The sequence below is a fragment of the Corythoichthys intestinalis genome, chromosome 3 (genome assembly GCF_030265065.1).
Source record: "Corythoichthys intestinalis isolate RoL2023-P3 chromosome 3, ASM3026506v1, whole genome shotgun sequence".
Classification (NCBI taxonomy): Eukaryota; Metazoa; Chordata; class Actinopteri; order Syngnathiformes; family Syngnathidae; genus Corythoichthys; species Corythoichthys intestinalis.
This window is the reverse complement of record NC_080397.1, coordinates 30,705,130-30,731,778: the sequence shown is the minus strand read 5'-3', so window position 1 is coordinate 30,731,778 and position 26,649 is coordinate 30,705,130. Positions and strand designations below refer to the sequence as shown.

Genomic DNA, 26,649 nt, shown 5'->3' with positions numbered 1-26,649 from the left:
TTTTAGGAAGGGTCGGACTTGACAACAGTCATAAAAAAATAAAAATAGGTTTGAGGATAAGCCTGAGAATCATCGGTTTTCTCTCTGCTCCATATAAGCAATATTTCAACATTGCTTACACGGCCGAGAGTCGGGGCAAACTGCCCGTATGTGTGTGTGACATGCACGAACAGTGCGTGCATGCTATCGATCCATATACTTTGAATATAAGCCTAAACGGGGATTATATATGCCTTTTATTTGTGTCCTCTTTTTAACAGCAACAAGCCTATGGCTACGTTCATACTACAGGTCTTAATGCACGAATCCGATTTTTTGTCATATCTGTTTTTTTGGCGTGCCCGTTCAGACTGCCTTTGTCCATTGAGACCATTCAAGTATTACGCATGCGCACTAATTCGCAGTCCGACGTGCGCTGAGCAAGACGACTCGCATGCGCAGAAGCATCAAAACAAATGACCATAAAATCACACATGCTGGCTGTCATCTGTCATTCCATGGATATCATATTTTGCTTATTAAAAAGAGGACACAAATAACTGGCATAAATAATCCCTGTACAGGTTTATATTCAAAGTATATGGATCGATAGCATGCACGCACTGTTCGTGCATGCTATCGATCGTGCATGTCACACACACATACGAGCAGTTTGCCCCGACTCTCGGCCGTGTAAGCGATGTTGAAATATTGCTTATATGGAGCAGAGAGAAAACCGATCATTCTCAGGCTTATCCTCAACCCCTTTTTTTTTTTTTTTTTTTTTTTTTTTTTTTTTTTTTAAATGACTTGTCAAGTCTGACCCTTCCTAAAAAGCCGTGTTCAAGGCAAGCTAGGCGCTAATAACGCACAGCTGCTTGATGAGTGATGGCGCGGTGTGGATTCTCTGTTAAGCTTGTTCGGACAGAATATTAATTAAAGATGAATGAAAACTAAATACCATTGAATATGTCATTATTAACATTTTAAAAATTTAAGTGACGGGTAAAAATAGATTATGACCGGATTTTTATGACCCTGTCAGTCAAAATGACAGACAACAAAAAAGTCTAGTGCAACCTCTGATATATATATATATATATATACTTGATTTCAATGTTCCCAACCCTTATCAAGACCTTGAGTTGTTTGATCTGCGCCATTCCACCATGAATATGTACTCCTACTGCATGCCTAATAAAAGGTATAATGTTTATTTAGGTGCATTGACATCCAGCAGAGCAACGAAGGGGAAAGGACTCAGGGCCTGAGACTAGTCCGTAAGGTAGACCCATTTTTCCTTCTCGTCTCCTACAACCACCACGTGTCTAATTAATTGGAAGCATGCAGTCATGTTGCTGGAGGAATTTGACTCTTGTAATCACTATAAATTACTCTGCCATATTACCATCATTAAGATCATCGGGTTCGCAGCAATGTCAGTGTGTGGATGGTCCGCGCAACTCTGCAGTCAAGGCTATTTATAGCTTTTTCAGTCCTTTACTGTAAACCTTCTCCACACATACACACTTCCACACAAACACACAGAGAAAGGCTCTGTACTTAGAAAATAACTACCAACCTAAGGCGACAACTTGGGTTCATGATTGTATGCTTACCTCCAAAAGTATTAGAACAACGTTTCAATTCTTTAATGTTTGCTCAGTGCTGAAAATATTTAGGTTTTATTGAGGGGGGCTCATTAACTCTTTGGCCACCATTTGCCACGTTTACATGGAGCCAAATATTCCAATTACAATCGGAATATTTGTTCAAACCGAATAAATGTGTTCCATATAAACACCTCATTCGGAATGAACAGGCCCAAACCGAATGGAATTTCATTCCGATTCACAGGGGTGGAATATTCCTTTTCCCAAACCGATTAGAAGTAAAATTATATCATGTAAACAGGGAAGCGGAATGGTGTCTGGTTGCGTTCTTTCTGCACATGCTCCGTACTGATGTGGTGACGTCACTTTGTGACGTAAGTAACGTCACTTGCAACATGGCTTCCAAGCACAGCGCACCTAATTGGAGTCCGGCGGAAAGATTGTATTTAATTCAAACTTTAAAAGAATTGAATATAATTGGTCGCTTAGACGGGCGTAAAACGAGGAACAGTGAACTATTTAAAAAAGTTCACGAGAGGTTACACGAAGCCGGAATAGACCGGAGCGTTGACCAGATTAGAAACCGGTGGAAAACCGGCTACTACAAGGCAAAAGAGCAAAACCGCAGAAGCGGATACGACCCCACAAACACAACAAGTGGGTTAAAGTTAAAACAGCAGCACTCTGACGATCGATCTCCATGTTTTGCAACGTGACGCTTTGTTTTGAATAATCTGCGCATGTCAGACGGCAGTTGTCAAACATCCTTTCGGAATAAAGGCAGTCACATGTAAACGCTGGATCGGAATAGATGAAGTGGCATGTAAACAGCTGATCTGAAATTTCCATTCGGAATGATTTGAATCGGTATGAATAAAAGTCAGTATGTAAACGTGGCTATTGACAGCGCTGAATGCCCAAAATATTTTGAATGGGAAGTCTGGCTCCGAATTATCGCAGCTAGCCCTCCCTGTCAAAATGGATTGGACATCTTGCACAATCATTGACAATTAAAGATGAACATTTGCAGCCAGTCCTCCCAGTTTAAACGAAGTGGATGTCCATCGTTGTCAATGGCTTACAGTGAGTTAACTGAAAAAATCTGTGGTGGAAAGCATTAGGTTGGGTGATGTCAGTGGGTAACAGCCCAAAATATTAAAGGGAACATATTATGGAAAGTTGTCATTAATTGCTTTGGTGTGTGAAATTATACAACTAAGCCTTTTGCTCTTAAATACTCAAAAGGTTTTTGCGTAAAATGATTTTGATTCAACTAATTGGATTCACCCTCGTCCTTTTTTGCCCTACGTAGATCATCACTGTCAATGCAATGCTTTTCCCCACCTCTGTTGCAAACTCTCTTATTGCTGTGGGGACTGATGGACTACAAGAGAGGGACCGAATGGTCCGAGCAGCCATCGCAATTGTTTGTGAGCTAGGTGAGAAACTGTTCTTCTTTTATGGACTTAAAGTAACATTTTCAAAATTAGCGACTGACAGTTGTCAAAAGACAAAACATGAAACCTTTTTTTTTCTTATTATTTCCTGTAGCCCTGAAAAACCCTGAGGTGGTCGCTAGGCGGGGAGGTCTCAGCACTATCTTGAAGAATGTGATTGACTGTCAGCTAAGTCGCATCAATGAAGCTCTAATCACCACCATCCTCCATCTTCTCAACCACCCACGTACCCGTCAGTACGTGCGCATTGATGTAGAATTAGAGGTATACCCGCTCACAAAACATACACACCCTTTAGAGTTGGTCTGTTTATTGGGTTTCAATATTAGCAGCTAAAACATGGCCCTCCCTTTCCTATGTTTCTATTATTAGTTACTCAGTGTCTCAACCTTTTATATAAACAGGCAATTTGGGCCAAAGTGTCCCATTATCATAGTCACACTATCCACATGGATATCATGTGACATAATTCAAATGTTAATTAGACTGCCAGAAGATTTATATAAACTTTTGAGTAAAAATAGGGCCTGAGAACAAATAAACAATTATCAATTTGGTCGAGTTTAAGCCAGTGTGCATGATTTCTTACAGATGTTTTTTTTTTTTCTGTGTGTTCTGCCCTCCAGCAAATCCTCGCGCCTTTCACGGATTTTCACTACCGTCACAATGCAGACACGGCTGAAGGTCAAATCAAGTGAGTAAGAATGTGCCAAGTGTGGAAAAGAAACAATAAGTTAATACTAAGACATTGTTAAGTCTGTTTTTCTTTTTTTGTTTTCTTATCTTGGTAAAGATGGCAGTTATGACTTGGGATGTCCCGATCGCATATTTTTAGCATCCGAGTCACCCGATTCCAAGGCCGATTCCGAATTTTTTATTTTATTTTATTATTTTTTTTAAAACAAAAGTTTGAAACATGCTACTGTCCCACCATCACACCTTCATAATGTGATTTTTTTGTAAACAAGAATAACGTAAAAAAATGCTTGTCTTTATTAAATGCTTTGATGAGTGAGTCCACTCATGCTTTGATGCTCACGCTGCAGAGAACAGTCTCTCACTTGCACAATGAGTTACCCCAGCACAATTATGCTATATATAATATATATATATAAAATAATATACTGTCCAGTTTGCGTTTGGTACCTAAAGTTAACAATGATTGACAGATTTGTGCCTTTGATCGTAGAACTACCAAGCTTGACTGGCAAGATCATAGCTACAAACCTGTCAGTCGTTAACTTTAAGTACCAAATGCAAGCTGGACAGTTTGACCACACTACTTAGCAGGAAGGAGGGTGAGAGGCTGTGGCGCTGTATGAGCTTGAAGCAGAAAAACATATACTGTATATTTTTTAAATTAAAAACTCGATCTTTTTCACCCGATTCCGATCCTCTGAAAAATGGCGCGATCAGCCCGATTTCCGATCATGTGATCGGATCGGGACAGCCCTAATTACCGTATTGGCCCGAATATAAGACGGCCCTGATTATAAGACGACCCCCTCTTTTTCAAGACTCAAGTTTGAAAAAAGACTTTTTGAACACCAAATTAATTTTGATACAGAAAATAATTACAGTGCATCTGAAACAAATGATCATAACAATATATTTGAGAGAAAACGCTTGTTACTTTGCCTTATTCAAATCTTAATATCTGAACATTTAAATATGTAAACTAAAGTGCAATCACATTTGTGAATGAATGGCTTCTGGTTTTTGAAATGTAAATAAACCAATCTATTTTGATAAAACGACAAAATTGCAATAATTGCATTAACCATCAAAGTGAGGTCTAACTGTAACTGTAGCCTTGAAACAAATCTGAATAAGGAAAAACAGTGCAATAAAATAATGCAAACTGTTTAAACTTAAGAGTAGCTGAGATCTGTCATGACTGAACATTATTCCTCAAGTTCAGCATTCGCTTCAATGATAGCTGGCGCTATCTAGCTTCGTGAATGGGTATAATGTCTAGACCCCGAATATAAGACGATGCCGACTTTTTCAGTCTTATTTAAATGCAAAAAACACCGTCTTATATTCAGGCCAATACGGTATGACATTCGAAAATGTGTTTTAAAAATAATTTTAAAACACTATTACCTTTCCTCAGATTCGTGCAGTGTGAAGATGTATAAAGAGTATTTTTTATATTCTTTGAGCTCTTCCTTCTCCATTTAAAATGATGTTATGTCTTTGGAGCACAGTGTTCTGTTTTTAATGGGTGTGTGTTGTCATTATTACAGAGAGGACAAAGAGGCACGTTTCTTATCGAGTAGGATGGCCATAGTGGCAGCTTTCCGCTCTTGGTCTGGTAAGGTCTCAGGTTTATTCAAATGACTGTAGTTTATCTCATTTTAACCTGTCGTTTTTAAATTCAGCTTTCATTTTTTTCCTCCTCGTAGGGATTATCAACCTATGCAGGGCTGGAAATTCTGGAATCCAGTCTTTAATTGGTTTACTCAGCATACCAAATATGGAAGTTAGGGTAAGGAAACATTAAAATTTGTTAATAATCAAAATTGAGCAAAAGATTGACATGTTATGTTGACATGTAGACTGTGAGATGATGATGACATTTTCAAATTCAAAGAAGATAAATTGTTAAATCATTTGACAACTATTTTATAGCTGGTCAATCATTCAAAAATGATTGTTAACTTAAAATTGTTCAAATCTCTTGAGATTTAGGCCTTTTAGATCACTTATCTGTCATATTTGTTGTCTGAAAGTAGAAGGATTATCTTTGGTGTTTCAACAAAATAAAACATTTGCCGTCTGCTTTCACTTCAGAAAACATTCCATTTCTGACATGTTTCTGACCATAACAGTAACCAAATCATAATCAGTTTTAGGAGGAAATGAATGTATTATGAAATGACTCATTATTTGCATTATTTGAATAACTTGTTCTTTAAATGTAGTTTAATCTTAAGCAGATCCAGAAGGGTGTTTCAATCCAGAAACCCTTTTGTGTTTCAGTACATACAGTATGCAGTAGCACTGAGTTTCAAAAAGAGTGGCGAGCACATACTCTTTTGTAATATTGCTTTGCTTAATTGTTGTTTATTTTTACTTTTTACTCACTAAACAACAGCAAATACACTGCAATAATTTGTTGTAGTAGTTACTATACCAAACATTTTTACTAGGCCTGAACGATATTGGAAAAAACTATTGCTGCGATTTTTGGGGGGTTTGCGATATATTGCGATATTATATTGCGATATTAAAAACAACAACAATAAAGTACCGTAGCAGATAAATGCTTGGCTTTATTAAATGCTTCTGTTGATCTTCTTTAACTGTGACCGTTGAAGTGTCATGTAGAAATTTCAAACTCCTCATGATCACTTCTGGCATTTAAATGTCTCCAACGTCCCCACAGTACACACATTCGCTCCAGCGCGGCTTCCTTACAACTGTTTAACAAGTTAAACGATAATTGACAGATGCCCGTGCGAAGTCTGCTTCTTTGGCCAGATCAAAGCCATTGTTGTGCCGCAGTAACTGAGAGGATCAAAAGGCTGGGAGAGGGAGGGTAGGAGGCTGTGCGCAGACCAGAAAGTGAGGCGTATGTGGATCAAAAAAAAAAGAAAAACTATCGCACGTGCTTGCGATGGGACTATTGCGCACACGCACATCGCGATGGCGATGTTTAAACGATATATCGTTCAGGCTTAATTTTTACATAACTTTTTCTTTACAGAAAGGCTTGTTGGAGGTGTTGTATGAGATATTCAGACTCCCTGTGCCCATCGTGACCCAAGACTTCACCGAAGCTCTTCTAAGTGTTGGTAAATAACATTTATTATCTTGCTTGGAGCTTTTACACCTACTCTTCTTGTGAGTTGAGGCGAGGTGTCGCAAGACAGTGTTTCGGAACATAAGATGTTAAAAAAATACATCCATTTTTATATAAAGTACAATTCATTTTTCTTTATCAGACCCAGGTAGATTCCAGGACACATGGAGACTCTCTGATGGGTTCGTTGCTGCTGAGGCCAAAGTTATTCTTCCCCACAGGGCTCGTTCACGGTGAGACATGAAATAAGGCCAAAGTGCTGTCATCTTTTAAATAACCTAACGTTTGGTCCTTTACATTACTCACGAAGCATAATTTTTCTTTTTATTTTATTGACCAGACCTGATTTGATGGATAACTACTTAGCATTTGTGCTCTCTGCGTTCATCACCAGTGGCCTGTTGGAGGTGAGTGTCTCGCAAGTAATATGCATATGTCCCATTTTGTAGTCTTCGTCCTTGAGATAGTTCAAATAACACATAAAACATATTTTCCTTTTATTTGGATATTGAATTTTTCTGCTTAATCACTTATCAGGGCCTTGTAGAAGTGGTGACAAGCAATGATGACCAACTAGCTGTCAGAGCCACCATCATTCTGGGCGAGCTTTTACATATGGTAAGGCAGTGTCATTCTAAAGATCGTCAAACCTGTTTCTTTGTAATATAAGAAAATCCTTTCTTTGATAAACATTTTGTAATCAAGCCTTTTTCCCCCCACTACCTGCATCACCCATGTTTAGGCAAACACCATCCTTCCACACACACACAGTCACCACCTGCACTGCCTTCCCACCCTCATCAACATGGCAGCCTCCTTTGACATCCCACAAGAAAAAAGACTGTGAGTACAATCATACTTTAGTTCACTCCACTAAAATTGAGCTGAACTCAATCCATGACTATGATCAAACTTAATTAAATTCAATTTTCATACAGTCGGGCGAGTGCAGCTGTCAACAATCTGAAGCGTTTCCATGAAAGAAAAAAGAAAGGTTTTAAACCACACAGCCTCTATTTGGACCACATCATCCGCAAGTCTGTGTCTTCGCATAGCCGCAGAGAATCACACTCACGGGTCCCAAGGGACATTTATGTCATTAAGGTAAACTTTTCGTAGATTTTACTGTTTTACTATAGCTTATTATGTTTGATGAATTATGGCTTGAGAAATACAAAAACCACTATTAAAATATATTTAATTATAAATTTTTTTGTCTTGGTCCAGGACACAGAGGAAGCGTTGATGATGAATTTACGAGATAGTCACATTCTCAACCACAAGCAAAACCTTGAGTGGAACTGGTTGCTCATTGGTACAATACTTAAGGTCAGGATCAGGTTGCACCACCATCTTTGTCGTAAGCGCACTAGTCTTTTTGGGTCTTTAAAATCCCTTTTTTTTTCTTCTTCATCGTAGTGGCCAAATGTAAATCTCAGGAACAACAAAGATGAACAGATGCACAAGTAAGAGCAATTGACAAACTCATATTGACCTTGATATAACAACGTGGTTCTAATTATTGCACTTTTGTTTCCCTGTGATGCAGGTTTGTGCGGCGGCTGCTCTACTTCTATAAGCCTAGCAGTAAATTGTACGCAGGGCTAGCTTTGGATCATGTTAAGGCAAGACAACTTACTGTGGTTGGCTGTCAGTTCGTTGAGTTCCTCATGGATTCGGATGAGGTGAGAAATGGATAGAAAGTTATTTTCATTTCTGTCCTATTGTACTCTTCTAACGGGCTGCTTCCAATATTTACAAGGATGGCCAGGGCTACCTGGAGGACCTGGTGAGGGATATGGTTTCGTGGCTTTCTTCGTCCTCAGGCCTGAAGCCTGAACGCTGCCTGCAAAGTAACGGCCTGCTCACCACACTTAGCCAACACTACTTTCTTTTCTTGGGGACGCTCTCTTCACACCCTCATGGAGTTAAACTTTTGGAGAAATGTGGCCTGTTTCAGTGGTGAGTGTATAGGAACAACACAATTTATTTCCCGTGCATTCCTCTACACCGAGCTTAATATTTTTTTCTACTGTCGATTTTTGTAGCCTGCTGAATCTGTGCTCTGTGAAGAACCAGGACGCTGTGCTGAAGCTCGCTGTAGCCACACTAGACTACAGCAGAGATGGTCTGGCAAGAGTTATCCTCTCCAAGATCCTTACTGCTGCTACTGATGTATGGCAACAACATGAACGCACAAATAGATAATTGTTGTCCAAAAAATTTGAAGAAGAAAAAAAAAATCCCACCCCTGTAAAGTTAGCAAGTACCTTGTAATGCCCAGAACTAATAGAACTGTTCTCTATGGGTAACATTGTGTTGTTCTCATGCCCCCTTTATTCTCCTCCTATTCTAATTTTGTGAGCAGACTTGCAGACTGTACGCAACCAAGCATCTCCGAGTGCTCCTGCGAGCAGGCGTGGAATTCTTTAGCAGCTGGGGCATGGAACTGCTGGTTACACAGCTTCACGACCACAGCAAAGCTGTGTCCATGGAGGCACTTGATGTTCTGGACGAAGCCTGTGAAGACAAGGTGATCATGATGAGATACATTTTATACTTCACTGCATTGTATTCGGATAGTAATCCATTTAAAGAAATGTGTAATAATTGAATAGCCAACTTCTGTTGTCTTGCTTGATATTTTGGTACCTTTGAAAGGCCAACCTTCATGCGCTCATCCAGCTGAAACCAGCTTTGTCTCACCTGGGAGACAAAGGCCTCCTGCTGCTCCTCAGGTGAATGACGACCTCATGTCTTCTTGATGTTTCATTGTATTTTTTACACTTTTGTGATAGTCACAAACATTCTGCATTCTGTCTCTATTGTAGGTTCTTGTCCATACCTAAAGGGTTTTCTTATCTCAATGAGAGGGGTTATGTCAGCAAACAGCTCGATAAATGGCAGAAGGTACACCATAGGAACTTCTTGCGTTGATTTATTTTGCCAATGTGGTATTTTAGAATAGGAATCTGTTGTTCAATCGCAAATGTAATTGTCTTTTTGACTTGCAGGAATACAACTTAAAATATGTAGACCTGATAGAAGAGCAACTCAACGAAGCACTAACAACCTATCGCAAACCTGTTGATGGCGATAACTACGTCAGACGCAGCAACCAAAGGTTTAGCGGATTTTAGAATTTAACATTTTTATAACTACTCAAACCTTCCTGCTTCTAATTTAATTTAATTGATAATTAACTCTAGGTTACAAAGACCAAATGTCTATCTCCCTGTGCACTTGTATGGTCAGCTAGTCCACGATAAGACAGGCTGCCATCTATTAGAAACTCAGGTAATTATTTTGGGGGTGGAGATTTAAATGTGACTGTAGAAAATGATGTAGATTATTGTAAACATTTTTGTTTGTCTGCCTGCCTACAGAGTATAGTTCCTGACCTCAGCTACACTGTTCGCTCCCCAATGCTGGACACCTGGGAGGGCATCAAACAGCTGAAGGCTGCTCTTTGGGCTCTGGTCAGGACAACTTAATATCAGTTAATGTCTGTCAAGGAATTTAAAAGCATTCATTTTTACAAGTTTATTGATCTTAATACTGAAAGTTCTTAATGCAAACTGTGAAGTGTTTCTGGCGAGTGCATTTACATAAGAACACAAGGTCTACTTTTATCTTCCAATCCATTATGTCTGATTGGGGGGGGGGGGGGGTACGGGACATTAAAATATTTTGATTGATCATTCTATTCCAATTTAATTTATCAATGGTGCATTAGGCAAATAACTGAGATTGTTGTTTCATTTCCATTCAGGGCAACATTGGCTCTTCAAACTGGGGCTTAAATCTCCTCCATGAGGAGAACGTCATCCCTGACATGCTTGCATTAGCTCAGCACTGTGAGGTGTTGTCAGTACGAGGGTAAGACTTTTTTTTTCTCTGTACAGCAGTCTGTTAATTTCAAACCTCTTCATTCAGTTTATATGCATTTATTCAAGAGGTCTCATCTCTAAACCCACATATTTCCTTATTGTACAAGAAATAAATGTTATGTGAAAGTTGACCAGAATTATTTTATTATACCTGTACAGTGGGGCAAATAAGTATTTAGTCAACTACTAATTGTGCAAGTTCTCCCACTTGAAAATATTAGAGAGGCCTGTACTTGTCAACATTGGTAAACCTCAACCATGAGAGACAGAATGTGGGGGGAAAAAAAGAAAATTCCATTGTTTGATTTTTAAAGAACTTATTTGCAGATCATGGTGGAAAATAAGTATTTGGTCAATACCAAAAGTTAATCTCAATACTGTGTTATGGACCCTTTGTTGGCAATAACGGAGGCCAAACGTTTTCTGTAACTCTTCACACGCTTTTCACACACAGTTGCTGGTATTTTTGGCCCATTCCTTCCATGCAGATCTCCTCTAGAGCAGTGATGTTTTGGGGCTGTCGTTGGGCAATACGAACTTTCAACTCCCTCCACAGATTTTCTATGGGGTTGAGATCCAGGACCTTGAAATGCTTCTTACGAAGCCACTCCTTTGTTGCCCTGGCTGTGTGTTTGAGATCATTGTTATGCTGAAAGACCCAGCCACGTCTCATCTTCAATGCCCTTGCTGATGGAAGGAGATTTTCTCTCAAAATCTCTCGATACATGGCCCCATTCATTCTTTCCTTTACACAGATCAGTCGTCCTGGTCCCTTTGCAGAAAAACAGCCCCAAAGCATGATGTTTCCACCCCCATGCTTCACAGTAGGTATGGTGTTCTTCGGATGCAATTCTGTATTCTTTCTCCTCCAAACACGAGAACCTGTGTTTCTACCAAAAAGTTTTATTTTGGTTTCATCTCACCATAACACACTCTCCCAGTCCTCTTCTGGATCATCCAAATGCTCTCTAACGAAACGCAGACGTGCCTGGACGTGTACTTTCTTCATCAGTGGGACACGTCTGGCAGTGCAGGATTTGAGTCCCTGGCGGCGCATTGTGTTACTGGTAGTAGCCTTTGTTACTGTGGTCCCAGCTCTCTGTTGGTCAATCACTAGGCCCCCCCCCCCCCCCCCGTGTGGTTCTGGGATTTTTGCTCACCGTTGTTATCATTTTGACGCCACGGGGAGAGATCTTGCATGGAGAGGGAGATTATCAGTGGCCTTGTATGTCTTCCATTTTCTAATAATCGCTCCCACAGTTGATTTCTTTACACCAAGTGTTTTACCTATTGCAGATTCAGTCTTCCCAGCCTGGCGCAGGTCTACAATTATGGCTCTGGTGTCCTTCGACAGCTCTTTGGTCTTGGCCATAGTGGAGTTTGGAGTGTGACTGACAGAGGTTGTGGACAGGTGTCTTTTATACCGATAATGAGTTAAAACAGGTGCCATTAATACTAGTGTTGCACCGATACCATTTTTTGGCCCCGATACCGATACCTGGCTGTGCAGTATCGGCCGATACCATACCGATACCACCCCGTTTATATATATATATATATATATATATATATTTTTTTTTTTTTTCCAAAGAGCAACATAATTGGATGTGAAATCATTGCTATCAAGGCTTTGTCAGGCTGTTGCTTACCTTTGCAAAACAGGAAAAAGACTAGTACAAAGTGAATAGTCTACTAAACCCTAGTAGACAATAATTGAATAAACCTTTGGCTCTCAAAGGCCAAAATAGTGCTACATTTATGAAATTAATAAAACATGTATAATGCTAGCCCAACAGTAAGAAAGTAAAAATAAATTCATAATAATAAACTCAGAATGAACTAAATAAACCTTTTTAAACCTCTCAAAGGCCAAACAGTGCAACTTTCATTATATTATTGTCACATTCTGCTGCTGGTTAGATTGTGTCTTGTTGCTGGGCTGGTCATGGGGGCTTTCCTGACGTCGCACCTGAATCCAATGCAGGCTCATCAGCACAGCATTTAGGCACGGGTGATCTCAAAGGTATTTTGCCTTGCTGATTGCCATTTGACATCTCGCACTATAGTCTCGCTACATTTGCTTGTTAGGCCCCTGCATTGGGTTTTTTTCTGTTAGTGTGCTGCTCTCGTTTGTAACCCTATACCCTGTGCAGGTATTTGAGTGTTTTTATTTAGGCTTTTTGGCTCGCTGCCTATCATCTTGGTTAACTTTCGAGTTTGTAGTATTGAGCTCCGTCGACCTGCTGTCACGGACTCCTTTTGTTTTTTCTTCTATCCCGCGATCGCGTGTTATTTTTTGTTTGCAATCATTAAGCCCTTGTACATATCCCCCGCTTGTTGTCTGCTTCGAGTTCCCACCTTGTTTCCGCATTTGCGGACGCTAACAATTATAAGTAATAATAATTGACCACAGCATCCTGTCCCTCTATTAGCCTCCTTTTTTCGGGAGGGGGGAGTCCCTTATTTGTATTTCTGAAAGGTGGCAACCCTACTTTGGGAACAGTTCCCAAATTACTGCGGCATTTCTTTCAGTGAAACACAATAAAAGTAAAGTAGACGTAGTAAACTGACCAGAGATTGTTGCTCCGGTCCAGCGCCCTTCTGGATAGCAGTCCTGCTCTTGCAGGCTCAAACTCGTTGTGTTCGTTCACATTTCGTCTTCAAATGTTTTATCAGGTTCGAGGTATTGATTCTGGTCGATTTAACTCCACATCTCAAAACTTTCAGGCCGCAAATCTTGCATGCAGTCATTGATTTTAATCGACGCGATTTCTATTTTTAAATACTTCCCGACTGCCGCCATTACTCCTGGTTTGTGTTTCCTCCATATGAAAAAGCGGCCTTGTCATTGGTTAGGAGTGGCTATTGGCCCGCTCTCATTGGTCTGGAGCAGGCCAATAGCGATAGCTGCTTGATGTTCACGTGTCATCACACAACACAGAGACAGAGTGTAGTGAGCGCCAGGAGGGGGGAAAAAAAGGCTGCGGTCAAATGTTATAATATTGGACCGGTAAATGGTATCGGCGCCGTCTTTGTTGGTACTCACCGATACCACCATTTCGGGCTGGATCGGCGCCCCCTACCGATACCAGTGTCGGTATCGGTGCATCTTTAATTAATACAGGTAACGAGTCAAGCCTCGTTAGACCTCGTTAGAACTTGTTAGAAGAAGTTAGACCTCTTTGACAGCCAGAAATCTTGCTTGTTTGTAGGTGACCAAATACATATTATCCACTCTAAATTGGAAATAAATTCTTTAAAAATCAAACAATGTGATTTTCTGTTTTTTTCCCCCGCATTCTGTCTCTCATGGTTGAGGTTCACCCATGTTGACAATTACAGGCCTCTCTAATCTTTTCAAGTAGGAGAACTTGCACAATTGGTGGTTGACTAAATACTTATTTGCTCCACTGTATAATGTTTTTATTTTATTCAACAGTAACACACTTGAAAAAAATATTGAAGAAATTGTCTTGTGTAATAACTAACCCTCCAAGATTCCTCTGTGTAGTATCTAACGAATCAATGTTTCAATCCACAGTACATGTGTTTATGTGCTGGGAGTGATATCCAAGACTAGGCAGGGGTGTGAGATGTTGAAGCAGTACGGGTGGGATGCAGTCAGACACAGTCGCAGAACTCTGTGGCCAGTCACTCCAGATGAGGTTGAACCTCACTTGACCTCTGAACTATCATCAGTGCCAAGCACGCTCAGTCTCAACTCTGAATCCACCAGCTCCCGTCACAACAGTGAGAGCGAGTCTCAACCAAGTATGTAGGACTGATGAATTTACTCTTTGCACTGTCCATTGATGAAGAACTTGATCATTCTTTTACTTCCTGCTTTTAGACATGTACATCCTGGATGATGATAAATGTGATGTTCTGGACCAGTCAGATGAGTCTCCGTTCTATATACACTCCAAACCAGTCAAGGACCGCAGCCCCTTTACCATCTTGGCCTCCACACGCTTTGTCCGTGCACGTTTCCTCAACTCTCTGTCCCTTCCCAGTAAGAAGTTGCGCTCCACAAGCGATCCCAAGACCCCGACGGGCTCCCGCACACCGACTGAGTTTAAGATGAGGCGTAACCGGACCGTGACGGAACCCTCTGCTTACAGCTCAAACCAGGGTGAGGTCTTCACCACTGTGTTAAATGGCAGAGGAATGCCAAAGAGTCCCACTGTCAGCCTGGAGACATCATTTGTCGGTACCCGGGGGGGATCTGAGGAGCATCTTGTAGATGGAAAGTTGGCCAAAGGAGGAGGCTCAGGCCTAGCATTGAGTGGTCTTGGAGGGCACATGGAGCATCCCTGTCGAGAACGGGAGCAGAGCAGCCGAGAGCGTCTGGCGGGAGGAGATGGAGGCACCTCTTCTAGCGGGGGCAATGTGGGAGGGGGAGGAAACACGGGAGGTACCCAGTTCAAAAGTCGCAGTCAGAGCTTTAACACGGACACCACGACCAGCGGTATCAGCTCGATGAGCTCCAGCCCATCAAGGGAAACCGTTGGAAACCCTGAGCATTCCGAACCTGAACCAGACTCTTCAGACTGTGTTAGCCTCAACACAGTTGTCTCAGCCAAGACTGTCAAAGCTCTGTCCCCTCTCACCCCTCAGACACAGACAAACCACATGTCTTCATCCAAGTCCTCCACTGTTTCTTTGGTACCACCTGGGTCCTCGCACACACTCCCCCGTCGGGCTCAATCGCTAAAGTCACCCTCAGTGACCACCATAAAGAGCCTAGCTGACTGCAGCTTCATGTACACAAGCCCCAGAGACGCGTTGGGTTATGCCACACTCAAACGGCTGCAGCAACAACGGATACACCCGTCTTTGTCTCATAGTGAAGCATTGGCTTCACCTGCAAAAGATGTACTATTCACAGACACCATCACTATGAAGACAGGCAGCCTGGACTCTCGACTCACGCCTCGCAGGTAAGGTCTGACTATAATAGTCCATGAGACCCCTCATTGTATGCTAATCATGGAAAGCACTGGAAGAGTACTATATTGTACACGACAATAGAAGCATCAAAGACTAAAGTATTTATCGTACTTCGCAATAGAAGCAGTATGGGCCAAAGTCACACTACTTAATCAGTCAGACAAATTTAGAGTGAACAGAACAGATATTCAGAGTTTAAAGTTAGGTCAAGTACCCTAAACTTTTTGTTTGGCCTTGGCAAGCTTTTCTTGGTCAAGGACACCTGCATTTTTGGTTACAACTGTAGCACTGATGTAAACACTTGTTCTTACGTAATTGTAGGGTGCTAAATCCAAATCTGGCCTTTGTTTTTTTCTGTGCGCTTTAGGGTTTTTTTTTTGCAAATGAAGATTTTATTTTTTTGTGCAATGCAGTATTTTTAAGCGGTTTTACAGCTGGCACTTAAGAAATAGCCCAAATGTAAAAATATGTGGCAAAATAATACCTGTTATGCCATTTTCTAGATAATTGCAGACATGGAGACACAATATTGACACTGTGACATGTGCTGTACTGCACTGCTGCAAAAGTACCAATAGGTGAAAATTAGTCCACTATGACAAGCTAATTTCAGAAAAAATGTGTATAACTATGCGAAGGACTTAAAAGTAAAACTCATATTGGTTGGAAATGTATATTAAATATCTGAATAATAATACACTAAAGTCATATATAAAATGCAGATTGCGTGAAAACTAAAGTATAAACCCTACTCACCAACGTCACAGAATGACGTGTCGCTGTATCCGGCCGCCATATTGTCCGTCTCTGTTTAGCCCTATTCTCAATGGTTTCAATTAGTCGTTCAGTTTATAGAGCAATTCATGGAAGCCCCGGTGCTTTCAGACGCTGTAAACTTATTGGATGCGTTGCATAAAAGACGTTATGTGGAAAAGCTTCAGTCTATCCATTCGCCAGATCCATATTTGATGCCTAAATCGATATTTTTCGACCCGCTGTCTTTGCCTTCTCTGCCTGACATCTGCTACCCTGATATCTACAACTATCTTGTCCACACAAAATCAGCCTATTCTCACGAAAGTTTGAAAAACTTTAAGAGCAGCACACTAAGCAACATTACCCTGTGTGATTTCTAAAATGGCGACAATCAAAAAAAAAAAAAAAAGTTGACTGCGATGGCCGACGCTTCAAGGATAGGTGGATATTGGACTATTTCTTCAATAAAACACGCAACAACTGTGTCTGCCTCATTTGCAAAGACAGTCGCTGATTTCAAAGAGTTCGATGTGACGCAATATTACTAAACGACACGCTGACATGTACGACAACATTACAGGGACGATACGCAGCGAGAAATTATAGAAACTTGAAGCTAGTTTATTTTTTCACAGCAGCAGTACTTCGCAAGAGTCCGAGTGTCGAAAGAGAAAGCCACAAAGACGAGACTGTTGAATTTATGAATTAAAAAAAAAAATAAAGCAAATGTGACACACAGAAGGGCTTGCTAAAATTTGTTTAAATATATTGTTCTATGTAAATCAGCCAAGGTAGCCCCCCGCATTTTTACCACACCAAAACTGGCCCCCTTTGCAAAAGGTTTGGACACACCTGTTTAACTGATGATCCGTAGACGAGGCCAGCTTCTTTCACTTGGTGCCAGCTAAATATTATTCAAAATGTAATGATGGTGGAAAAAATAAGCATCTTGAATTTGAAACTGTATGTTGTCGGCGATTAGCCTCGCAATGATCTTAATTGTGGTTGTCAGCCCAAAGCCCTCTAAATATATATTAAATGCATCTTACCAGATATAAAATGACTACTACATAATCCGTGGTAATCGTTTGGAGCCCAGTTTTCTCGTCGAATTGCAGCAGTCCATCTCGCTCTCCTCTCCGGGTCTCTCGGAATACGGTAGAACTTAAAGTCTCTCCGTCTGTCTTCTCTGTTATTGCAACCAACCGCCACACACGCCTTCACCATTTTGATTATTAATGTTAACGAGCAGAAAAACATGCCATAATAGGAGGAATTTACGTAGCGGTAATGCATCAACACGACCAGTAGACGGACAATATGGCGCGGAGGCGTGGTTGTGACGTCATGTGAGTAGGGTCTATAGACCCTACCCACGTGACGTCACAACTCCGCTCTCCTGAATGGTACCGCCCACTTGTCCGTCAAAACATAGTGTTAACCTGTTACGGCTACGTACATTTCTCCTATTTACGGCGTGTTTTTCTGCTCCTTAACGTTAATAATCAAAATGGTGAAGGCGTGTGTGGCTGTTGGTTGCACTAACAGAGAAGATGGAAGGAGAGAGGAGAAGTTTTACCGTATTCCGAGGGATCCAAAGAGAGCGAAATGGACGGCTGCAATTCGACGTGAAAACTGGGCACCAAAAAATCACCACAGACTATGTAGTAGTCATTTTATATCCGGTAAGATGCATTTAAGATATACTTAGAGGGTTTTGGGCTGACAAATAACCACAATTAAGATCATTGCGAGGCTAATCGCCGACAACATACGACGTAGTACGACATAGTTTCAAATTCAAGATGTTTGTGACTTCCCTTTCTTCCACCATCGTTATTTTTTGAATAATATTTAGCTGGTACCAAGTGAAAGAAACTGGCCTCGTCTACGGGGCTGACAAATAACCACAATTAACATCATTGCGAGGCTAATCGCCGACAACATACGACGTAGTACGACATAGTTTCAAATTCAAGATGTTTGTGACTTCCCTTTCTTTCACCATCGTTATTTTTTGAATAATATTTAGCTGGTACCAAGTGAAAGAAACTGGCCTCGTCTACGGGGCTGACAAATAACCACAATTAAGATCATTGCTAGGCTAATCGCCGACAACATACACGTATGTATGTAGTGAGAGTGCTATTGCTAAACCATATAAACATTAAAAGCCTTAACTCCATTGACAAACGACATGAAATACATTAGACTTGACAGTGGATGTTAGCAATAACAAAAGATTTTGAATTGAAAATTTCGTAACTCACCTTTCCAAGCACAAGATAGATTCCTGCCGAATTTTCGTGGACGAGGACCTGTTTCACTCAACCAGCAACGAAGTATTTATAAGCCTCCAAGCTCTTGAAGTTTTTCAAATTTTCGTGAGGCTGATTTTGTGTGGACAAGATAATTGTAAATATCAGCGTAGCAGATGTCAGGCAGACAGGGCGAAGACAGTGGGTCGAAAAACATCGATTTGGGCATCAAATATGGATCTGGCGACTGTATAGAACGAAGCTTTTCCACATAACGCCTTTTATGCAACACATCCAGTGAGTTTACGGCATCAGAAAGCACCGGGTCTTCCATGAAATGCATTTTAAATTCCTCGATCAATTGAAACCAATGCTAATACAGAGACAAAATGACGGACAAGTGGGCGGAACCATACAGCGAGCACGTGGTTTTGTGACGTCGGTGGGTAGGGTCTATAGGGCACAGCAAGCCCATCATTTGATCGAGTGCTCTTTGAGCTGGGCACGTTTGCAAAAAAAAAAAAAAAAAAAAAAGGAATTTTACCACTTCTCTGCATTTTGAGTTCAGGTTCATTCATGTGCCACAGTGAATTTCAGTGCATTTTGAAGGAGTTTCTATTTTAAAAGTTCACTCTTGACACATTGCCAGGAGAAGAAACAAAATACAGTACATATCAAAGCACTTTTCTGCTATATTTTGTGATATATACAGTGTCAAAAGGGCTTATGTGTGGCGTGCTTTGCTGCAACGTCATCACCAGATTTTATTTTTTTAAGTTGGAAATTGAGTACTTACCAAGATCCCTTGCTGTGGCAGATGGAAGAAAGCACAGCCATTGTAAAGTCATCCTGTATAGTTAAAGCTAAGCTAGCCTGGTATGGAGAGATGTCCCATTTCCAAAACAACAGATATCTCAGGTGTTTTTACATGCTGAAGACAACCTGCCGAGTTATTCGTCAGTTGTTTTTCTTCTCCTTTTTGTGGAAACTAACTTTGAAGTCCTACTCCTTTATTTTCGTGAACCGTTCGTCTAGAAACTTGGTAGGTATGTAGCATGGTCCAGCATCTATTGGTCGTCGGACCCTGATTTTTAAAAAAAAAATTTGTCTCAGGTCTAATTAATTAATTACGGACTTATTGGTGCCAGTGTTGCCTGTACTTTACAAGTTAGTCAGTAGGGTATGCGCGCACAGCCTTCATCCTGTAGGGTGCTGTAACAAACTTGTGTTTTAAAAAGAATCCTGCTTGGTTTCACACTCACATACATTCACTGAAGGGACAGGCAACTCGCTCTCTCCCTTAAATTGATGATACAATAAACTCATTTTTGGTGTCAGCCAGCACTGTACCTGCCTCCATTTTCACTTTTTTAAAGCAATGTAGTATTGTACATGTGTCCTAATACTGATATCCAAGTAGTACGAATCTTTGATGAGGGTCCAGGTTTCTGTCTACATCAACTGTCACAGGTTTGTATGTGTTTCGTGGACATTTTGTTGTTTTTGTCAGGATATCAGATAGGAGAAGTACCTGCCCAGATTCCACCGTCTTAAGTCCGTACCGCAGACTGTCCAGAACCTTGGTGCCGCGGTGGGTGGACCTTGTGTTCTTGTTAGATTCTAGTGCCATCTGCTTTTACTGCCCTTTGTTACATCTTTGCCCACAGAGGCCGTTACCAGTGCTTTGACCCCTCTAGAATTTAGCAAGTCCCTTGTAGAATTACAATCCCACAATCTGACGTTAAACCACTGATCATATTTACAAAAGCATGTCCAATGAGCCAACCCATACTTTCAAACCTCGCATAGTATCTCTATCTAGAAAGCATCCTTATGCTGTGACTGACCACCTAGGCTCCAAATGACAGTTTGTATTGGTGGTGTTAACTCTTTTAGTGCCGTGACAATAATACATGTCCAATCATGTGGCTCTTTTCATCCTTCTGCTATAAATTTAAATTGGTTTGTCATTAGTAGACATTCAGTCCATTTGAACTGGGAGGGCTTCTGCCAACCCTCCCACTTCAAATAGATTGGACAACTATTGTTGTCAATGTCAGCCACTTAGGTAGAGTTGGTAGGTTGGCGGACCTACATTCTGTTCTCCCTGTATATTCATATTCATGTTGTAATGGGCACCTTGTACTCTGTGAAGCTGAGTAATCGAAATTTCAATTGTCTGCCATTGTTTTTATGAAGCTTTTCTTCACCACAACTCAACACTTGAATGGGCTGTAACGTCTGATATTTCGTAGCCCTTTAGTCCAACATCCTTCTTATTCTCCTCACCAAATCTCTCTCTGCTTTTATCCACCATTTTTTGCTATTGCTCCCCGTTTTTCCCCTCTCAGTCTCTCCCCCCGGATCCTCTCACGTACCTCTCCTCTTGGCCTCCCTAGGTTTTTGAAGGCTCTAAGTTTCGCCTCCCTGGACAAAGAGGAGCTCCTAAGTCCAATCAACCAGAGCACCTTGCAGCGTTGTTCCTCTGTGCGCTCCATGGTCTCCAGCGCCACCTACGGGTGCAGCGATGACTACATAGGACTCGCGCTGCCTCTGGACATTAATGATATGTTCCATATTAGAGACACAGCGTACTTTCAGCAGAGGATAAGCCCACCATCAGAGGAAAGGAAACGCTTTCTCTTTGGTGATGAAAATGGTAATTTCCTCAAATAAACCGGTCACGACTGCAAATAGAACAAGATGGGAGTTTAAAATTGTGCTAACTTTTGCATTATTAACCATGTAGGTGATCGTCCTGCCTTGCCGGTACTGAAGCAGCAGTTCAGTATTTCCGAGCTGATTGTGAACAGAGGTGATTGCCCAAACCACATTATAGACGCTGATGAGACGGGACTGCAGGATCATACTGAGGAGAACTGCCTCTACTGTGTAGGGGCCATTGTCCTGGGTTACCCTGCACAGCCACCGATCAACAATGCACGGTCCCGGACAGGTGATTGCTGTTGACATTTGATACATAAACACAACCCTGCAACAGGGGTTTACCAACAATTTTGACCAGCTGCTTTATGCCTTGTATCTCCAATGTTGTCACAGATTACTTGGAAAAAGTTCATTTAATTACTGATAGCTGATTACGCCTCAAAAACGTAATCTAGTTACTTTACTGATTACTATGTTATCAAAATAACTAAGTTACTATAAAAGTAATTTTTCAGTTACTATTTACCAATTTTTCCTCCCTTTGCCGCCTCAACATACGAATGACAACAGAAAAATATCATTGCATGTAATTGACTTCCCGATGATTTAATTTAAGGGGGAACATCAGAATTTTTTACATAAGGCTTAATCTTCGAGTTAGCGGAGGATTAATTAGTCGGTGGAGTTGATTTCAACCACCATTGACCCGCGCTAGCTTAGCCACTCCGGAGCCCTGAAACTAACAAATAACTGACAAACTATATGGAATGTGTTGAAATCAATTAAACCGACTAATTAAATCCCGCTAACTCGAAGATTAAACCTAATGTCAAAAATTCTGAATTTCGGGTCAGGGTTAAGAGCGTATCAGTGCCAATGTAAAACAATGCAAATTGACTGCACAATAATCAACAACACACAAATGAATTGCACAGTGCAATAAATAGATGCGCGAGCACATCCCGGAAGTACGCCGTACACACGCGGTCAATTTGGCCACAAAACGTGGCGGCAACTAAGCACTTTACACTCAGTCGGACTTACAACACATCCTAAAGGCGACATGTTCATTTAGCATGTCAAGGCATAAATGTACAACACGAATATGATGTAAATAATGCTTGCCAACTTGGAGGCATGATTAGCCGCCGTTGCAACGGCAAAGCTACGAAACGGCCGCGCATGTAGGAGGTCCAACCTGTCGCTGGAACCCTCCAGAATGAAGGAAAAATACTCACGCTCATTTTTGAACGTACCGAGATCAACATTCCCTCGCATATCTCAATAGGTGGCTGCACTCGACTCAAATGTGCACCCGCGCTGGCAGCCTGGCACACGCATTTCTCGGTCCCAAAATACTAAGCGCGTGTGACTCGAGACCAAAGCAGGGTAACTGTGTGCGGTTACCATGGAAACGAACACGTACCAGGAACCTTTCTAGCATTTTCTATTCAAAATGCTTTTTGTACATGACTACAATATTGTTCATTCTACATACATTATGAGGGAATAACAAAATAGTAACGCACAGACACTAAGGAAACTTTTTTCAGATTATTGGTTTTGAAAAATGAACGCGTTAGATTACTTGTTACTCAAAGTAATCAGATTACAGTAACGCATTACTTAGTAACGCATTACTTAACGCGTTAGTGACAACACTGCTTGTGTCACAACCCTGTATAACTCACCCCATAGTTTCTCAATTCAGTGTAGCTCCTACATGACAAATAGACATTATATGAACTGTTTTCGTCTGATCTTGTTTTTTCAGATTATTTGGACTTCCCATCTTGGGGAGGCCAAAGCGGCCACCGTTTGGAGGTTATGCCTCAGTCCAAGTTCTCTGGTGTGTCGGGCTGCAGCGATTCTGCTGTGTCCCAAAGCTCCATCTGTGGCACACCTACACCTAATGACATTGTCATTGGTAAAATTAAGATATTAAACAAGTATCTCATTACCATATGAAAAAGGTCGATTGACATTATAACCATATTTTCCTCTGTGCTGTAATACTCTACAGGTGGCAAGGCAATATCAGAGGATGGCCCTGCCCCTCGAGTGCTGCTAAGAAAGGAGGTGCTTCGTCTCATCATCAACCTTAGCTCGTCTGTAGGAACCAAAGGCCATGAAACAGGACTTCTCACGTAATTCTTCTCTACTTTACCCAGTCTAATCTCATTTAGCTTCGCCAATGGATCCTTGATAGTATTCTTCACTTTCTTCCTCTACAGGATAAAAGAGAAGTTTCCATATGCATTTGATGACATCTGCCTATACTCAGAGGTGTCTCATCTCTTAGCCCACTGCATGTTCCGACTGACCTCCAGACGTTTCATACAGGAGCTCTTCCAGGATGTTCAGTTCATGCCAGTAAATTCATTTCTCTTTCCTCATCCTACTCAAGTCAACCTAGCTATAATGCTAATTGTGCGGTTGTTGCTCATTTTAGATGTACGAGGAGGCAGAGGCAATCCTGACAAAGCTGACAAAACCTGTTGACAAGGAAGGGGAACCTCCTGATGAATCCTGATCATCATCCTTCCCAGCTATGTCTTGCTTACCAATCCCTGAACACGCCACCCCACAATGAACCATGAAAGACTGACACACAGATATGGCTCGAAGGGGGCGAGCAGGTTTCCGATGCTCAAAACCGAGTATAAGTGGCCAAGGAATAAGTCAAGGAGGAGTGGAACGTTTCGTCGCTCGCTGTTCTTCAAGCAAGCAAGAGCTGCCAATGAAGATCAGTGCCTGTAAACAATGTTTTACCATCTTATGCTGTTTCAGATTTTTTTAACGGGAAAAAAAAGAGGAGCAGCTCAACCAAATACTGTCTTCAGAGGGTCAGCCAACTCGAGTAACACTCGACGATAACGCATCAAAAGAACAAACTGAAACAAGAGGTCAAAAGTCTCATGTTGTTCCAAAAGGAAAAAAAAATCTCTTGACTGTCTCGTTCCAGAGGTTGATTTCTGTCATGACAGACATTGTACTCATATAGTGAGTCCTCAGATCCTGTGTGCTTTTTGCCCTCTGAACCAAAACACTAAAAAAGGGTCCTGCTGTTTTTTAAGGATCTGAAGCCTTTGTGCTTCCCATTCACCCGCCTGTGATCTGTACAAGCCATGTGTCTTTTCAGCTTATCTTTTCCTTACTGTCCCAGAACTTGTAGACTCCTGTCAGCACAGATGACCCATTCCTTTCCTAGTTCTTGTATCTCCAGACAATCAAACATCTGTAGTATTGTCTTAAGCACTATTTGGTATAAGCCACCCTTACAAAGTACATGAGAATAGCATGTAGTTTTTTGCTAGTTAATACCATCCTTTTTCCCCCCCTTAATGTCTTTCTCAGTCATTACATTCTTAGTAAACTTGTGTTTTTTCGTCAGGAGGTGCAACGATCTATGGCCAAGTTTGCTGTTTCTGCTATTCATTGTGTAGAATGAGTCGATATAAAATTAGCACCAAAACCCGCATAAACATAGCAGCTACCCAACACTATGCCTTCTTACCTCTGTGCTTCATTTCCTCTGCATGTGTTACACGCATGGGCCAAGTTGTCACCTTAACTTGTTTCTTGCTCGTAAAACTTTTTTTTTTTTCCCAAGAAGGTTGCCATTACATTGTAGGAGTTAAAATACCCTGGATTCTTGTTTCCAACAATGCAATATCACTGTCAGAGGCTGAGATAGAAGAGGGTGACTAAATGATATGTAAAAGGTTGCCAGGGAGACGGGATGGGACTGATCTCTGCTTCCATTGGCTAATTTTTGCTCTAATGCTGCTACACAAATGGACTCATAGAGATGATTCATAGATCAACTGAGTGATGTCAGATCTGATCTATTTATTATATGTCTGTACCATAGTGAGCTCAACCAGAGAAGAAAAAAAGTTATTTATATTTTCCTCAAGACTGTATTATAATTTAATAAGTTTCTTTTTTTTTTTTTCTTGCCTGAATCGTGGGTTCCCCTGTATATTGTGTACAGTATGTTTTGGGGGCATTGATGACCTAAAGAAACATACAATCCTATCAAAGGGATGCATTGTTAATTAAAAAAAAAAAAGATGAAACTACCCGTTTTGCTGTTTTGTGTACCCTTTCTGGATCTGATATATATATATATATATATATATATTTTTTAATATGTCATATATTTTGCCAAATTGAGTTTTATGCAAAATATTACCCCCCTAGCTGCTGCATTATCCTACCTTATTGCTTTTCTCTTTAGCCAATCAGAACAGTTAAAAAACACTCTCTGCATTAATCTGTTTGCAAAAAAATAAGTTTTCCGATAATGTTATGTATGTGTGTACCAGAGGTTGCGCTAGACTTTTTCGTTGTCTGTCATTTTGACTGACAGGGTCATAAAAATCCGGTCATAATCTATTTTTACCCGTCAATTAAATTTTTAAAATGATAATAATGACTTTGTGGTGACCCTTTGTTTGGCATAATTCACCTTCCGTACTTGTGTGTCCATTTGGCCGAGCGCGTTACCGGCTACGACACAGTCACGTGACAGAGACACTTAAGAGCCGCGCATGTTCCGGCTTGAATATGAATAGAGAGTTCACAGAGAGGAGCAGAGCTACAGCGGCTAGACACAGCAATTCGAGCTAACAAGACTCTTAACATTGCATATCGCTTCAACATATTCAATAGTATTTAGTTTTCATTCATTTTAAATTAATATTCTGTCCGAACAAGCTTAACAGAGAATCCACGCCGTGTCATCACACATCAAGCAGATGAATATGTAACTTTTTCTCTGCAGTGACAAAAACAGCTGACTGTGGCCCCAGTAGGTAGGCTACATATGGAGCAATGAAATTTAACAGTTCACCTGCTGTGGCCTGAACGCAGTCTGACACGTTCCTCCTGGTGCGCATGGACTTGAACTGCGTGCCCGCTTGTGCAGTCCCTCTTTTTTCACCTCTTTTATCAACACCATCGTCGTTTTGGGGCTTTTTGAAGAAACTTCGGGCACTCAGTTGCCTTGACATTTTTCCGAGTAAGGCCAACGACGTCATGCATCAAGAGAGACAATAGCTAATTAATATGCTCACTCGCCACCCTGTGGTGTGAATTGCAACCTGTCAAAATGACAGATGGACTTCAGTTTTTTCCGTCACTGTTTTAAAAAATCGGTCAACGACGGAAAATATTCGGTTAACGCGACCCCTGGTGTGTACCGTAATTTTCGGACTATAAGACGTTACTTTTCTCCATTTTGAATCCTGTGAATTATAGTCCAGT

General features: G+C 41.0%; 1 protein-coding gene across 3 annotated transcripts in view; it reads left to right on the top strand.

Moving 5' to 3' along the window:
* LOC130912937 (rapamycin-insensitive companion of mTOR-like) overlaps positions 1-25,492 on the top strand; it is a 30,694-nt gene extending 5,202 nt beyond the window's left edge. The window contains exons 6-37 of one of the 3 annotated variants that reach the window (XM_057831106.1): positions 1,201-1,264; positions 2,905-3,031; positions 3,144-3,313; positions 3,676-3,743; positions 5,299-5,366; positions 5,458-5,540; positions 6,762-6,849; positions 7,000-7,090; positions 7,198-7,264; positions 7,395-7,475; positions 7,600-7,700; positions 7,796-7,961; positions 8,085-8,186; positions 8,277-8,323; positions 8,407-8,542; positions 8,620-8,819; positions 8,906-9,032; positions 9,226-9,390; positions 9,519-9,595; positions 9,689-9,767; positions 9,872-9,981; positions 10,067-10,154; positions 10,244-10,336; positions 10,630-10,736; positions 14,289-14,518; positions 14,598-15,687; positions 21,063-21,370; positions 21,461-21,667; positions 23,153-23,305; positions 23,402-23,525; positions 23,613-23,751; positions 23,831-25,492. In XM_057831106.1, the coding sequence (XP_057687089.1) occupies positions 1,201-1,264; positions 2,905-3,031; positions 3,144-3,313; positions 3,676-3,743; positions 5,299-5,366; positions 5,458-5,540; positions 6,762-6,849; positions 7,000-7,090; positions 7,198-7,264; positions 7,395-7,475; positions 7,600-7,700; positions 7,796-7,961; positions 8,085-8,186; positions 8,277-8,323; positions 8,407-8,542; positions 8,620-8,819; positions 8,906-9,032; positions 9,226-9,390; positions 9,519-9,595; positions 9,689-9,767; positions 9,872-9,981; positions 10,067-10,154; positions 10,244-10,336; positions 10,630-10,736; positions 14,289-14,518; positions 14,598-15,687; positions 21,063-21,370; positions 21,461-21,667; positions 23,153-23,305; positions 23,402-23,525; positions 23,613-23,751; positions 23,831-23,911 (4,837 nt within the window). In that variant the 3' untranslated portion in view covers positions 23,912-25,492. Of the gene's footprint in view, positions 1-1,200; positions 1,265-2,904; positions 3,032-3,143; positions 3,314-3,675; positions 3,744-5,298; positions 5,367-5,457; positions 5,541-6,761; positions 6,850-6,999; positions 7,091-7,197; positions 7,265-7,394; positions 7,476-7,599; positions 7,701-7,795; positions 7,962-8,084; positions 8,187-8,276; positions 8,324-8,406; positions 8,543-8,619; positions 8,820-8,905; positions 9,033-9,225; positions 9,391-9,518; positions 9,596-9,688; positions 9,768-9,871; positions 9,982-10,066; positions 10,155-10,243; positions 10,337-10,629; positions 10,737-14,288; positions 14,519-14,597; positions 15,688-20,221; positions 21,371-21,460; positions 21,668-23,152; positions 23,306-23,401; positions 23,526-23,612; positions 23,752-23,830 lie in introns of those variants that run through there. The other 2 variants (XM_057831107.1, XM_057831108.1) reach the window with 2 other exon arrangements.
* Positions 25,493-26,649: the final 1,157 nt, after the last annotated feature.